The sequence below is a fragment of the Rhinoraja longicauda genome, chromosome 1, assembly GCF_053455715.1.
Source record: "Rhinoraja longicauda isolate Sanriku21f chromosome 1, sRhiLon1.1, whole genome shotgun sequence".
NCBI lineage: Eukaryota > Metazoa > Chordata > Chondrichthyes > Rajiformes > Arhynchobatidae > Rhinoraja > Rhinoraja longicauda.
Genome location: NC_135953.1, coordinates 120,141,246 through 120,157,007, shown reverse-complemented (window position 1 = coordinate 120,157,007; position 15,762 = coordinate 120,141,246). Strand labels below are relative to the sequence as shown.

General features: G+C 40.9%; 1 protein-coding gene across 3 annotated transcripts in view; it reads left to right on the top strand.

Moving 5' to 3' along the window:
* afg2a (AAA ATPase AFG2A) overlaps positions 1-15,762 on the top strand; it is a 281,613-nt gene that overhangs the window by 67,138 nt on the left and 198,713 nt on the right. For all 3 annotated transcript variants that reach the window (XM_078412064.1, XM_078412055.1, XM_078412072.1), the window contains one exon: positions 6,140-6,266. In XM_078412064.1, the coding sequence (XP_078268190.1) occupies positions 6,140-6,266 (127 nt within the window). The remainder of the gene's footprint in view (positions 1-6,139; positions 6,267-15,762) is intronic.

The following is a 15,762-nucleotide window of genomic DNA, read 5'->3' as shown; positions in this document are numbered from 1 at the left end:
ATGAAACTTAGCACTACGTAATGAAACACATTGATTTCTGGAGATTGACACAAAAAGCTAAAGAAGGGTCTTGACCCGAAACATCACCTATTCCTTTTCTCCAGAGATGCTGCCTGACCTGCTCAGTTACTCTAGCTTTTTGTGTCTATCTTCGGCTGAAACCAGCATTTGCAGTTCCTTCGTTCACATTAATTTCTGGAGTACACACATGTAGTTAGGCATTGGAAATCTGATACTCGACGTGAATGTTTCTCTGCCTATCTACAGAGTGCACTGTTTTCCCACCTCTGCTCGCATAATCTCCAGATATCCATGACTATATGATAATGCAAGAAATTCATAACCATTTCTTACTATAAACTCTGAAATTATTACATTTTATCTCTTGGTATTTAAGTGAGGTTTCAGTGGTTTATTGCATTGTTGTTACTGGTTCTACAGTCCTAGAGAATAACTCTAACGCTGGATTGTAGTTCCCATGGATAAATACCTCACACTGTCAAGGACTTTTAAAACTTAAATGTTTTAAGTTGTACTGAAATTTGTTCATCTAAAACAATATTTCTGACAAACATTGTGCATATTCTGCTAACATATTAATCAGAAATATATGACTTTTACTGCTTGGCTTGTTGTCCAACAAATCATCTAGTCTTTTGGGCTATTTTGTTCAAGATCAGGTGTAAATAAAGTCCCTTAGATGTGACTGCAGAATCTAAGCCAACTTGAGTTTGGGTTGCCTTTACCAAATCAAAAACTGAATATATTTCAATCTCAGTATAAAAGTAGGTTTAGCTCCATTGGATTTAAATCCCTCTTTAATAATATCAATATCAATACAGTTAATTTCAGCATAATGTGCATTTCCTTATTTTACTTTAATTCAGTGACATTTCTGGTTAAATTGTCAAATAAAGATACATATATATAATGTGGTACTTCAATTAAATAATTCATGCTTATTCTACAAAGTGATATTCTTTAAGAATATCACCTTTTAGTATAATCACTACAGGATGATTTTTAGTCAGTCATTTTGATTTAACAAAATAGTGCCATTATTTATTCATGACTGTTGATTTGGGTTTAATGCTTAAGAAAGATGTATACCACTTCCTGTTACTAATGAAGGAGGACTGAACACCATAGGAAGCCTTGAACTGCCAAGCGATATTTCACTGGCGTCAGCGAATGGAGGAAATAAAGCAGCATGACAGTTAATTACGATCATGGCAGCAGAATTGAAAAGATTGAGTTGGCAGGAGTGCCTTGCTGACAGTTTTCTACTGTGCAACCTTGACAGAAATGTCAGACTCAATAATACCATCCAGCCTAAGTGAGCAGCATGACTGGGCTGTATTGGAGAGTCTGCAGGAAGAACTCTAGGCATTTCAGGAACCTCTGCTCTGGTTTGTTGTGCTGCCTCATTCTATAATCATGTGTTGTCTTTCCGCTGACTGGTTAGCATGCAACTGAAGCTGTTCACTGTACCTCGCTCGGTACATGTGACAATAAATTAAACTGAACTGAACTATATTGTAGATGAATGTACTTCAGAAAGTTCTGTGATGCAGTTTCCTACCTCAATCTTTTAATGAAAGGTTATATCAGCTTGCATATAACATAACATAACAACACTTTATTGTCACTCGGCACAACACCGAGCGAAATTTCAGCAGTCACACAAAATACAGCAAAAAGAAAAGAACACAGGACACCCGACCCCAACACAAACATCCATCACAGTGACTCCAAACACCCCCTCACTGTGATGGAGGCAACAAAAACTTCCCCTCTCTTCCCCCCGCACCCACGGACAGGCAGCTCGACCCCTACCGAGGCAAACGACACGCACAGCCCCCGCAAGGGGATGGAAGGCCCCCCGGCCGAGCCGCCCCGGGCACCGAAACGTCCCGCGGCCGCACCGGGCGATGTTAAGTCCAACGGCCGAGCCGCACCGGGCACTGAAACGTCCCGCGGCCGAACAGCGCTGACGATGTTAAGTCCAGCGGCCAAGCCGCACCGGGCACTGAAACGTCCCGCGGCCACACCGGGCGATGTTAAGTCCAGCGGCCAAGCCGCACCGGGCATTGAAACGTCCCGCGGCCGAGCCGCACCGGGCACTGAAACGTCCCGCGGCCACACCGGGCACTGAAACGTCCCGCGGCCACACCGGGCGATGTTAAGTCCAGCGGCCAAGCCGCACCGGGCACTGAAACGTCCCGCGGCCACACCGGGCGATGTTAAGTCCAGCGGCCGAGCCGCACCGGGCACTGAAACGTCCCGCGGCCGCACCGGGCGATGTTAAGTCCAGCGGCCGAGCCGCACCGGGCACTGAAACGTCCCGCGGCCGAGCTGCGCCGGCAATGTTAAGGCCCGCAGCCGAGCCGCACCGGGCACTGAAACGTCCCGCAGCCGAGCTGCGCCGGCAATGTTAAGGCCCGCAGCCGAGCCGCACCGGGCACTGAAACGTCCCGCAGCCGAGCTGCGCCGGCAATGTTAAGGCCCGCAGCCGAGCCGCGCCCCGGGGAAGAGACCTAATAAAATAAAGGTTTCCCCCCGCCCCACCCCCCCACCCCACCCCACACCCCCACCACACACCCCCACCACACACCCCCACCACACATACACAGCCAAAAACAGAAACAAAAACCATCCCAACACCGACACAAACAAAAAAAAAGAAAAAAAGACAACAGACTGCCAGAGAGCCGCAGCCGTTAAAACAATCTGCATATTTCAAATTTTTTTTCAAAGGCAAGCGAAAATTATTGCTTGGGGCAGAATTTTTTTTGCTGATATGCAACGTGACAGGATATTTTTTTTAAAATTCCATTGTAACTTTTTGGGTTTTGCTAGGTGATTTTTTTTTTTGGAAAGGTTTTCTGATATTAGCAGTAGAATTTCCATTGGTGTTAAAGATATAATTTAGGGTTAGTCATTTCTCACACACAGACATATTGGTAATCAAATCAAGCTGGTCTTGGTAGTGAACAGAAGTCTAAACTTGGTAGAAAGGTTGAGAAGCTATTGATTTATTCCAACTCCAATTGCCACATTCATGGTTCATTGATGTTAGTTGCTTTATATCCATTCCCACTTAAATTAAAACACGTACACTGGCAAAACAAAGAGGTTGTTCTTTGAGACTGGACTTGATGTCTATACTCAACTGGGGCTAAGCATGCTCTTTTAAAAATATTGGTGCTGGAATTCCAGAGTTTTCTGTGGCTTTTACTTGTGGTGGATTGGGCTGGGTGTCATATTTTGTCATATTTAAATCCTGAGGTTACTTCTGATTTTATTGTTATTAATATGCTGTGTTGAAGCCAAATGAGACAAAGTGATTTGCAAGGTTTTTTCAGAGAGCAGTTGACAATGTTTGACATTGTGATTGGTTTCTTTTAGAACCTTTAATTTGTTGAAGCCAGAAGAAATCATGTTTAGATAGTAACATATTTGAAAAGCACCACACTTTGAATCGTGGTTACAGAGGGCAATAATTCCTTGCAGAAGTCCTGGGACCAAGGTTGATGTGGAGCACCTGTTCTACTTTTCTGAGTTGGGGAACTACAGGCAGTTAGTGGAAAAAGATGAAAAGTATATACCAGATCATTAGCTTTCTGAGAAGATACCAACATTTGTGGAAAAGACCTGTTGGCATTTAAACAAAGCTATGCAGAGAAATGGGCTACTCTTTGGTCAGTGTTTCTCAGTCAACAACACAGCTACAAGAACATAACATCTCAAAGATAGTTCACCGTTTTCAAAGTTTAAATGCGGAATTGCATTATATATAATTGGATGGATGGATGCATTTGCAACAAAAGCAAGGACACCATCATTTTCAAGAGTAGAACATACTGGTGTTTGCTACTCCTGTCAATATTACTTAAGGGCCTGTCCCACTTTAGGCGATTTTAAGGCGACTGCCGGCGACTAGGCTGTCGCCGACAGTTCGCCGGGGTGTCGCGGGCATGATCATGAGGAATCTTAGTGGATCTTAGCGCATCGCTGAGAAATCATCCGGAGTGAAATTTCTCGACGACAGCTGGCTTGTCGCCAGGTATCGTTGCTTATTGCGGGCACTGTCGCATGCTGTCCCCAGGTTTGATAGGTTCTCTTAGATGCATTTAGAAGCACATAATTTTAAATAAGTAAAGTCATTTCAAGATACCATAAAATGCTTGTGTTTAACCAATTTATTTACCGTCAGGACATTTGACAGGTAGATTGGAGGCGACAGTTTGACGGTCAAGTAGGCTTGGGAATTTCGTGATGTTTATGGCCATCAGCCATTACATTTAAAGTGGGCTCTCAACCCAGATATGCAACCCAGAAACCAGATATGCATCTCCTGTACATTTTCAAAGAATGCCCACACACTTTTCACATAAATCCACTTAACCACTTTTTAATTTGTTTTTTAATACAGCTATTAGTAAACTGGAAGTAAATCCAGTTTATGCCTTGTTACAGTGATGCTTGGTTTTTAAGTAACCCATACAAGATGTTATAGTTCAAAACTCTTAAGTACTTACCGACTTGTCAGTGATTTCAGTGAAAACCAGGACGCCGGAGAAGCATTGACAGCGTGGGAATTTTGCGATGTTTCCAAAGACGCTGTAATCTCGACCTGACTCGGCATTGTCGTGGTCATTGTTGTCGGGTAAAAGAAAATTTTGGCGATCTGCTACGACTTTGACAGTCGCCGGCTGTCGCCTAAAAAATCGCCTAAGTGGGACAGGCTCTTTACCGTATTATTGGTATCACTAACTCACGATATAATAAGTTTGACAATTATACATTGATACTGCTTAGTCTTGGAATTTCTACCAATAGTTGCAAGTTTCCCTTCAACTTGCAAACCATTCTGACTGTTACACATATACTACTTTTCCTTCAGTGTTGAAAATTCTGGTATTGCCAATTTACCACTGTACATTATGATAAGGGCTGTAACCATTTATGATCAAGGTTTAACATATCGTCTGAGGGCAACTCTTTATGATATCCCAATAATATACAATAGAAAGTTATTTTCTTTGGCATAAATAATCGAGCAAATAGGGAAAAGCTTTAATTAACAATGTGAGCATTGGTTTCATCATGGAATCCTTAATCTTAAATTTCCCACTCCCTAATTCTCAGTCTGATGAAGGGTCTTGAAGCGAAACGTCACCTATTCCTTTTCTCCAGAGATTCCACCTGACCCGTTAATCCAGCATCTGCAGTTCCTTCTTACACACTTTCATTTTACAATGTTGACTTGAAATATGCTTTGCTCATTGTGAACTTGGGCATTATGATTAAAGCAGTACTTAAATAGGTTTCACAATGAGGGGAATGAATGTACATTGATTGCTGTCAAGCTCTCTTTTGGGTTATTTAGATAGAAATTGTTGCATCTTTAAAAATAACAAAGGAAAATTAGCACGAATATGTGAACCATACATAAAGTAACGTGAATTAGATAGAAAAACGGAGGTATACTCTCATTCATTCAGATCGCAGGCAATCTTCCAGCTCACTAACATTTTCAAGTACATCCTTAAATCCTCTGATTCCAGAAATGTATTGATCATGGCTTGATAGATCGATAGATCAGCCATGATTGAATGGCGGAGTAGACTTGATGGGCCGGATGACATAATTCTGCTCCTATCACTTATGACCTTGATTGAACACAATGACTGAACCACCACAACCCTATCCTCTGAGTGAAGAATTCAGTCCTAAATGGCCTACCTCTTCACCTAAAGAAGAAAAATGATGGTGGTCAAAATAATTCATAATAGGATAGGTGTCAAATGGACTCCAATGGTAGGATGAAAGAAATTAAGGCTGAGTTAGAGGCCAGAGCCGGAGAAGATGAGAGTCACAGGACTAAAAGAGATCATAGAGGAGGGACAAGGTCACATAGCTGAGAGCATTGTTGGTTATTAAGTAAAATGTTTTACAATGGGCCATTCAGTAATAAGTACAAAGTTTTTTCTTTGGATTAATCAAACATAAGGTTTGACAAGAAGATTAAGACTTCTATTGGAAGCCAAATTTAAATGTTGTGATTCCATTTATTGAATTTCATGAGTTTTTTTCTGTTTTACACGAAGTACTTAAAGTCTGTATATTTTGGCAGCTCTGCTGGTGGTGGGAACGTGGGTGATAGAGTTCTTGCACAACTGCTCACTGAAATGGATGGTATTGAACAGCTACATAATGTGACGATCTTGGCAGCAACCAACCGGCCAGATATGATAGACAAGGTAAGGTCGATGGACCTCTCTCAATGTTTATTTTTGAGACTAATTTGAAGTTTTGCTTAACATGATGTATTGATGATATAACATTTATTGTGCACTTGGAAGAGTGCTGTACAAAACCGATTTTTATACTTGCAAACCCTGTGCTATGATTGTTTCTCTACATTACTGTTCTTACTGCAGGAGGTAAACATAGCAGCTCACATTTAAGGGTCTCTGCTAAATACCATTATTTTTGTCATGATGCATTTTTTAAATGTGTTTTCTCCTGCCTCTCCTCAAATACTGAATATGAGTTAGCCTCCAGTGTTGTGCAAACTTGCTGCAGATAATAGTATAAAGGGGTTGGGAGTTGCATTTCATGACTGAGCACAAATGAAAGATTTCAGTCATTATGTACACCAATCCAACAATTTTGTTTTTAGTTTCATCTGCACAATCATGGATTAGGAGCTGATCTGATTGTAATGTCATTTCTGTTTTCCTGACTACTTCTAGTAACCTTTCATCTTATTGCTGATCAAATATTGTCCTAATATATGCCTTAAAGATATTTCAGGGACCCTGCTTTCACAGCCCTTGAGGGTGAAAATTAGAAAGATTCACAACCTTCTGAGAAAAAAAAACTTCCTGATCTGTGTTTGATACGGGTGACTTCTTTGTCTAACCTCCCCCTCCAGAGGAACATCCTCTCCATGTCCAGCATATCTAGACCCCTGACGATCTTGTAGGTTTCATCCCTGTTAAGAATAAGGGGTAGGCCATTTAGAACGCAGATGAGGAAAAACTTTTTCACTCAGAGAGTTGTAAATCTGTGGAATTCTCTGCCTCAGAAGGCAGTGGAGGCCAATTCTCTGGATGCTTTCAAGAGAGTTAGATAGAGCTCTTAAGGATAGCGGAGTCAGGGGGTATGGGGAGAAGGCAGGAACGGGGTACTGATTGTGAATGATCAGCCATGATCACATTGAATGGGGGTGCTGGCTCGATGGGCTGAATGGCCTACTCCTGCACCTATTGTCTATTGCCTCCTCTTTTCACTAGTACAGCTAAAAGTTTTGTAACTGGATCCAATGCATTAACATTTCTCTAAAATACTGTACACAGTTTTCCCAATGTGGGCCTCACCAATGCTCTAATAACTAAAGCATAGCCTCTCTACATTTACATTCAATTTGCTTAACAATAAACAATGACATTCTGTTCGCTTTCTCAATTACTTCTTGAACTTTCACACTAGCCTTTTGCAAATCTTTGACTAGAACAACCATCCGCTCTCTTGAGCTCTGCAACCTATTTGATATGCATTGTAATAGATGCTGGGAGTATCCAGAACAGATTGTTTTAAAGTAAATCTAGAATTTAGACAGAATAGTTGGCAGGATATGTTCTGTCTTGAGAACTATGTCATTACATATCATATTCTGAAACACTGAATTGGCCGTTTTCCATTCCTGGATTCTATGCCATGTTATACTGCAATTATGGTATAATCTTTCTTTTAGTTCTGAGAATTTAATGATTAATGTCAAAAGGCAGTCTACACTGCCGAAATCTAACTGCACTGACAGATTGTCAGGCGCACGGTCAGCAGAAAATGTCATGTCTTTGATAAACAAAATAAACTTAAGAATCAGCCTTTAGTGATTTATTGAGACTGATTTTTTTCTCTTGAACATTAAGTGAAGGGGTATCTTGCTCTTAAATGGTTTTAATAGGGACAGGTTGATGCTGGGCAACTAATTCAATCTGAAGAGGCGGGCAAGTCACTAAATATTTTAATGAGGTTGAATACCTATGTTTTAATGTTTTTGTGCTTTGCTCACTGTCCTTCTTTGCCCCTCATGACAGAATCCTTGACTTGTCCAAACCTTCCTTCCCATGTAGGACTTTGCTCTCCTATATTCCCCAGCTGGCTCCTTGCTTGACAGATGCCAGGCAGTCAGTCTAGCTGGCTGGAGTAGCAAAGGTTGTGGGGAAATATTACAACTGGCCCTGCATTCAATTTGGCAGGATCAGTGGGGAACCAATATTTTAATCCTTACCTCCCCACATCTTTCATACTTAAACATTTATCAATGAGATTGGAGCATCAGACTGAATAAGACAAGCATTAATAATGGTGGAATGTTAGTTTTTGAAATAATTCGATATAATTATGTTTATTGCCACATTTTATGTTTGCAAAAAGATTTGTGTAACATCCGTGTTCAGTGTAAGTGGGATAAATAAAAGTGAATTGTAAATGGGTTGCATATAGTATAACTCTGGAAATCTAAGTAATAAAATTAACTGCTTCAGATTTCCATGTACAAATCTGGTCGAACAAATTCCACATTGTTTCATATTAAACCAATAGGAAAAAGAGTTCAGTTATGCGACCTATGTAATTTAGAAATGTGGAAATATATTATACACTCAAATGGAGTACTGATGAATTGGTATGTCATGACCCACATTAATATATCAGCCCATTGAACGATAGCTTAATCTCTGTTACAGAATGTAGGTTGGCTTGTACAGGGAATCGAGGGCAGAATAAGTCCCAGGGGCTTAAGTAATTTCAGCACTGAAGGTTACATGAACAGCTGAAAAATCAGATTATTTTGCCCCCTGCTGTGTCCAATATGAGTGTCAAATGCATTGGATGTGATGTATTATACAACTGCAGAGTGAAGTACAGGATTACAGTTTAGGTCAGTACCCTGGGGCTTTCTTTTCTAAGCAGCATGACTGTAGCGACTGAGATTGCACCATCGACGAAATGACTACAAATACTATTAAAGCACATTATTGATAAATAAAGATTTATATGCTATTTCTCATCACGGTTACAATTTGATTGTGAGTTCTAGGCTTAATCAGTACTCAATGTGGAAAGCTGAGAGTAAAAACTAGACATGGAGCCTTTTGCAATTTTCTGCAGAGAACTATATCCAACAACTTACATTTAAGTTAAAAATGCAGGCGGTTTCCTATAATTGGGCAACATTCACGTTGAGCAAAAGGGAATATTAGAAGGAGATGACTAGAAACGTTGTTAAAAAGGTTGGTTTGATATTATTTAATGATTCACTTTCCTTTGCTCATGCGAGAAAGTATTGCATAGGAATGTTGAAATAACAATGGTTTGTTGTTAATATTGAAATATTGTGGCTGAAGTGCTAAAGAGGGAGGATCTGAAAATGTAATCAAGTGCAAACACAATGATGAAAAGAGATGAATATTATATAAATAATCACTTGAATATTAAGGAAATTATCTACACTATTTATTGAGGTTGATTCTCCAAGAGAGTATTAGTAGATACAAGAAAGTGGGATTCAGTTAGACAGGCTGCTTGCACTAATGCTAGGTAAGTGTCATAGAAATGTCACTGCACAAAACATGCCACTAGCCCATGAACTCCACGCCATTTTTTTTTAACACAATCCTACATGAAATCCAGTCTTTTAATCCGTCAACCACTCTTGGATTCTATCACTCGTCTACACAAAGGGTGATTTAGAGGGCTGTTAATTGATCAGCCTGCCCGTTGGAAGGAAATTGGAGTGCACTGGGGGAACTCAAGCGGTTAGAGGGAAAATATGCAAACCATCGACAGATAGCACTGGAGGTCTGGATTGAACCCGGTCCGTTAGAGTCCTGAGGCAGCAGCTTTATTAACTGCAACACTCTGCTGTCCTAAGTAACTTTCTGAGCAGAATCTGTATGACCCATGATTTTTGAATGGCCAAACAATATTTTAAATATTTATACTTCAGATTAATTCCCTCTTCTAATCCATCACACTTTGTCAATTTGGAATTATAATCTAATATACCCTCGTTGTCTATTCAATGCCTGTTAGCATATTCTGGATAATCTTTCATGGTGCTACTGGCAGGTAGTCTGGGAATCTTTTAAATTGACATATTCTGCTACAGTATTCATTCTTGTTGAGAGGACGTATATAAATAGGCAGAATATAATTGATGAGGTAGAAATCTTTTTGGAAGCTTCTGTTCCTTAGATCTGAACATGACCAGAAAATAGTTATCTTTTTTTTAATGCATTTATGCTGAATTTGAAGTGTGCTGAAAGGGCCAGCTGGAAGATATAAATTAAAAAAAATTGAATGAGGATAAATTGCTTAAAATTGACCTTTTATTCCATGTTTTTAACGTGACAATTTCCTTATAAATTAATTATTTTGGGGTAATTTTGAGTGTTATTTGTGGACACATACCAGCTCACTGCACAAACTGGGCAATTGATTCGCTGAACATCTTCGCTCAGTCTGCCTGGACCTACCTGATCTCCCCGTTGCCAAACATTTTAATTCCCCTTCCCATTCTCACATTGACCTTTCTGTCCTAAGCCTCTTCCATTGTCAGAGTGAAGCCAAATGTAAATTGGTGGAACAGCATCTCATATTTTGCTTGGGCAGCTTACAACCCAGTGGTATGAATATTGACATATTGCATTCCCTCTCTCTCCATCCCCTCCCCACCCAAGTTGTCTTGTTGAGTCTCATTGTCCGTATCTCATTTTCACTTAGGACACAGCTAACAATAGCTTGTTTACTTTATCATCTTTATGATTTTGCATATCTTTCATTCATTTGTTCTATATCTCTCTACATCACCGTCTCATTTCCCTTTCCCCTGACTCTCAGTTTGAAGAAGGGTCTCGACCTATCTACTCCTCACCTACTCCTTTTTTCCAGAGCTGCAGCCTGACCCGCTGAGTTACTTGGCAATTCAAGTGTTCGTCAAATGTTCATTCAACTATCCCCCTCTAACATAGCTTTTCTCTCTGGTGTGGCACATTTCCACCTGGGGGGGAAAAGGTTCTGACTGTCTGCCCTATCTATGCCTCTCATAATTTTATGTACTTCCATCCAGTCTCCCCTCAACCTCCTACATTCCAGAGAAAACAATCCAAATCTATCAAACCTTATAGCTGAAAACCTCTAATCCAGGCAACATTCTAGTAAAGCTCCTCTGCACCCTCTCCAAAACCTCCACATCTTTCCTGTAATGGGTGACCAGAACTGCATGCAATACTCCAAACGCAGCCATACCAAAGTCTTATACAGCTGCATCATGACTTCCTGACTCTTATACTCAATGCCCCTAGAAATTAAGGCAACAGACCATAAACCTTCTTCACCAATCTATCTAGTTATCCTGCTGCCTTTGGTGAGCTATGAACTTGGATTCCAAGATCGCTCTGGACATCAATGCTGTTACATTTTAATGGGGATATTTATCTTGGCAAAGTTGAGAACTACCTTTGCTTCACCAATGTTAACAAACAATAATGTCAAAGGCCATTCAACTGTCATCAAATAGAATTTTGTCTTGTGGAAAAGCGTACTTATTTGATAAATCATTAAGAAAGAACTTCTATGTATAGATCCACATTTGTATATTTTATGGACACACAAGAGTATTGAGTAATAACACTAACTGCTGGAGGAATAGCATCTGGAGGGAAATGGACAGGCAGCATTTCGGGACCTTTCTTCACCTTTGTGTGTTTATTTATGCCTGGTGTCTGAAATTTTAAGAGTTTACATTAGAGGACATCTCAATTAAATTTGATTTACATCTACATTTACCAATAGAATAATGTTATTGTTGGATTATCAATTGCCTGATGGGAAGATCATGATTGGTTTAAATTGCCTACTAAATTCAAATATCTGTCTGTTTACATATTCAAGATGTGTGCCTAATTTTTGAACAGAATTTTGTAAACAAAATCAAGGCAGTACTGAGAGGATGTCCTGGTATGTGCAATGAGGAGTTATGGATAAGACAGAGGTGATCATTTGCTGGGGTAACAAACAATAATGTCTGACTTGAAAGGCAACGGCCTCCATACCTCCCAATAGGGGCACGTTGGTGGATATCGAACGTGGCACAGTAGAACGCACCAGAAACGAGTCCCTCGACTAACGATGCCTGTGCTGAACCTAACATCATATTAAGTTAATCCCTTGTGCCTGCACATGATTAACATCCGTCCATCCTCTGCATATTCATGTGCCTGTCTATAAGTCTCTTAAACAACACTAATGTGTCTGCTGGAGTAAGTCAGCGGGCCAGGCAGCATCTCTGGAGAGAAGAAGGATCTCAACCCGAAATGTCACCCATTCCTTCTCTCCAGAGATGCTGCCTGTCCTACTGAGTTACTCCAGCCTTTTGTGTCTACCTTTGGTTTAAAACAGCACTATTGTATCTGCTGCCACTCTGGCAGCACCTTCCAGGCACTTACATATCTGTAAAAACGAACTTGCCCTCGCATCTCTCTTAAAATTTCCCCCCTCTGACTTGAAACGCAACGGCCTCTGGCATTTAAAATGTCCACCCTGGGGAAAGGGGTCTGATTGTCTAACCCAGGGATCTCCAAACTATGGCCCGTGGGCCACATCCGGCCCGTCAGGAGATTTTATCCGGCCCGCAGCAACCTGTTAGCCATCAGCCAAACCTTAGGCTTACCAAAATCAACTGTTTGGAACATTATTAAGAAGAAAGATAGCACTGGTGAACTTACTAATCGCAAAGGGACTGGCAGGCCAAGGAAGACCTCCACAGCTGATGACAGAAGAATTCTCTCTATAATAAAGAAAAATCCCTAAACACCTGTCGGACAGATCAGAAACACTCTTTGGATGTCGGGTGTGGATTTGTCAATGGCCACTGTCCCCAGAAGACCTCATGAACAGAAATACTGCACTGCAAACTACACTGCAAGATGCAAACCGCTGGTTAGCCGCAAAAATAGGATGGCCAGATTACAGTTTGCCAAGAAGTACTCCAGTAGCCTTTTGCCTGGAGGTTCAGTACAGTGAAATGATGGGGACTGTTTGTGAATTTTTTGGCAACTCATTCAGCTCCATTTTCTAAATAAGCAAAGCATGTCAAGCCGTGCCTTATCCAATTGAGAAATATGCCATCAGTCTCCAAAGATAGAAATCTAGTATTTTAATTTTATCTTGCATAATTAATTGTTTGTGGAACTCCACAATAGCTGCATTCAGAAAAAGTTAATCTGACCTTGTTCAAGGTTGTTTCCCTGAAGCAACGAATGATCCTTTAATTCCATATTTTACTTTGCTTCTCTCGGCTGGCGTAGATGGAAAAATATTTTTAGTGTAATTTAACATAAATAAAATGGTAAACAAGGGCTTTTTAATACAATACCTACACAGTCTGTACCTGATGTTCTAAACTGAATTTAACCGACAGAGGAGCTGAATCATTCAGTGATTTGAGTTAAGTACTCCAAATCAAACAAAATTATGTGAACTTAAAGTAAAAAATATTACAGATTGAGAGCATGCAAGATCTGTTAGTCTGAGAAATGAGGGCTACGAAGTGTATATATACACCTTTTGATCTTTTCTTCTAAGGATATGTGGATGTTAGAGGATATCACTATTGTAAGAGAATTGTAAGTTTACTTTCTTAGTTCTTTTTTTATTTTGGAAAACAATGAGCCCATGAGAAAGCACGGATAAACTTGCACCTTACTGATGTGAAAGCTGACATCAGAATCTATGTGCAGGAAGGAACTGCAGATGCTGGTTAACACAGAAGATTGACAGGGGAGAGTCAGTGGATGTGGTGTACCTCGACTTTCAGAAAGCCTTCGACAAGGTCCCACATAGGAGATTAGTGGGCAAAATTAGAGCACATGGTATTGGGGGTAGGGTACTGACATGGATAGAAAATTGGTTGACAGACAGAAAGCAAAGAGTGGGGATAAATGGGTCCCTTTCGGAATGGCAGGCAGTGACCAGTGGGGTACCGCAAGGTTCGGTGCTGGGACCCCAGCTATTTACGATATACATTAATGACTTAGATGAAGGGATTAAAAGTACCATTAGCAAATTTGCAGATGATACTAAGCTGGGGGTAGTGGGAATTGTGAGGAAGATGCAATAAGGCTGCAGGGTGACTTGGACAGGTTGTGTGAGTGGGCGGATACACGGCAGATGCAGTTTAATGTAGATAAGTGTGAGGTTATTCACTTTGGAAGTAAGAATAGAAAGGCAGATTATTATCTGAATGGTGTCAAGTTAGGAAGAGGGGATGTTCAACGAGATCTGGGTGTCCTAGTGCATCAGTCACTGAAAGGAAGCATGCAGGTACAGCAGGCAGTGAAGAAAGCCAATGGAATGTTGGCCTTCATAACAAGAGGAGTTGAGTATAGGAGCAAAGAGGTCCTTCTACAGTTGTACCGGGCCCTGGTGAGACCGCACCTGGAGTACTGTGTGCAGTTTTGGTCTCCAAATTTGAGGAAGGATATTCTTGCTATTGAGGGCGTGCAGCGTAGGTTCACTAGGTTAATTCCCGGAATGGCGGGACTGTCGTATGTTGAAAGGCTGGAGCAATTAGGCTTGTATACACTGGAATTTAGAAGGATGAGGGGGGATCTTATTGAAACATATAAGATAATTAGGGGATTGGACACATTAGAGGCAGGAAACATGTTCCCAATGTTGGGGGAGTCCAGAACAAGGGGCCACAGTTTAAGAATAAGGGGTAGGCCATTTAGAACGGAGATGAGGAAGAACTTTTTCAGTCAGAGAGTGGTGAAGGTGTGGAATTCTCTGCCTCAGAAGGCAGTGGAGGCCAGTTCGTTGGATGCTTTCAAGAGAGAGCTGGATAGAGCTCTTAAGGATAGCGGAGTGAGGGGGTATGGGGAGAAGGCAGGAACGGGGTACTGATTGAGAGTGATCAGCCATGATCGCATTGAATGGCGGTGCTGGCTCGAAGGGCTGAATGGCCTACTCCTGCACCTATTGTCTATTGTCTATAAGATAGATACAAAAAGCTGGAGTAACTCAGTGGGACAGGCAGCATCTCTGTAGAGAAGGAATGGGTGACATTTTGGGTCGAAACTCTCCTTCAGACATAATCACTATGTTTAAATGACATTTAGACAAGTACTTCATTAGACAGGCACCCGAAACGTCACCCATTCCTTCGCTCCAGAGATGCTGCCTGACCTGTTGAGTTTCACCAGCACTTTGTGTCCTTTTGTGTATTAACCAGCAACTGCAGTTGTTTCTACTACTTGTACAATGTTAACCCCTTACTTGGTTATAGCAGACAATCTGCAATAACGGACTTCATTCCGTTATAATGAGGGTTTACTGTGTTTTTCGATGAGTTAAAAGGTGATTCAATTCTATTGTTGGTTTATTTAGTTACAAAGCAGTACTTGAGCCTAGCCCCTGTTACTGAATGTCAGTGATATGTTGTGGCCAATGAGGATTAATAGAAGAAGGGGCTCTTCAACAGCATCCCACATGAATTTGCCGCCCCCCAGCCCTTGCTTTCACATGTTGTCATCTGTTACTATCTCTGCTGGAAGTCCACCTACCTACCCATTGGCTGGAGAGACCATCATTTCGCTTGATGTACCCAGCAGGTGTCAAGTTCTAAACATGTATTTATCAAACGATAAACTAAATGCCATACAATTAAATACATTCAAATCAGAT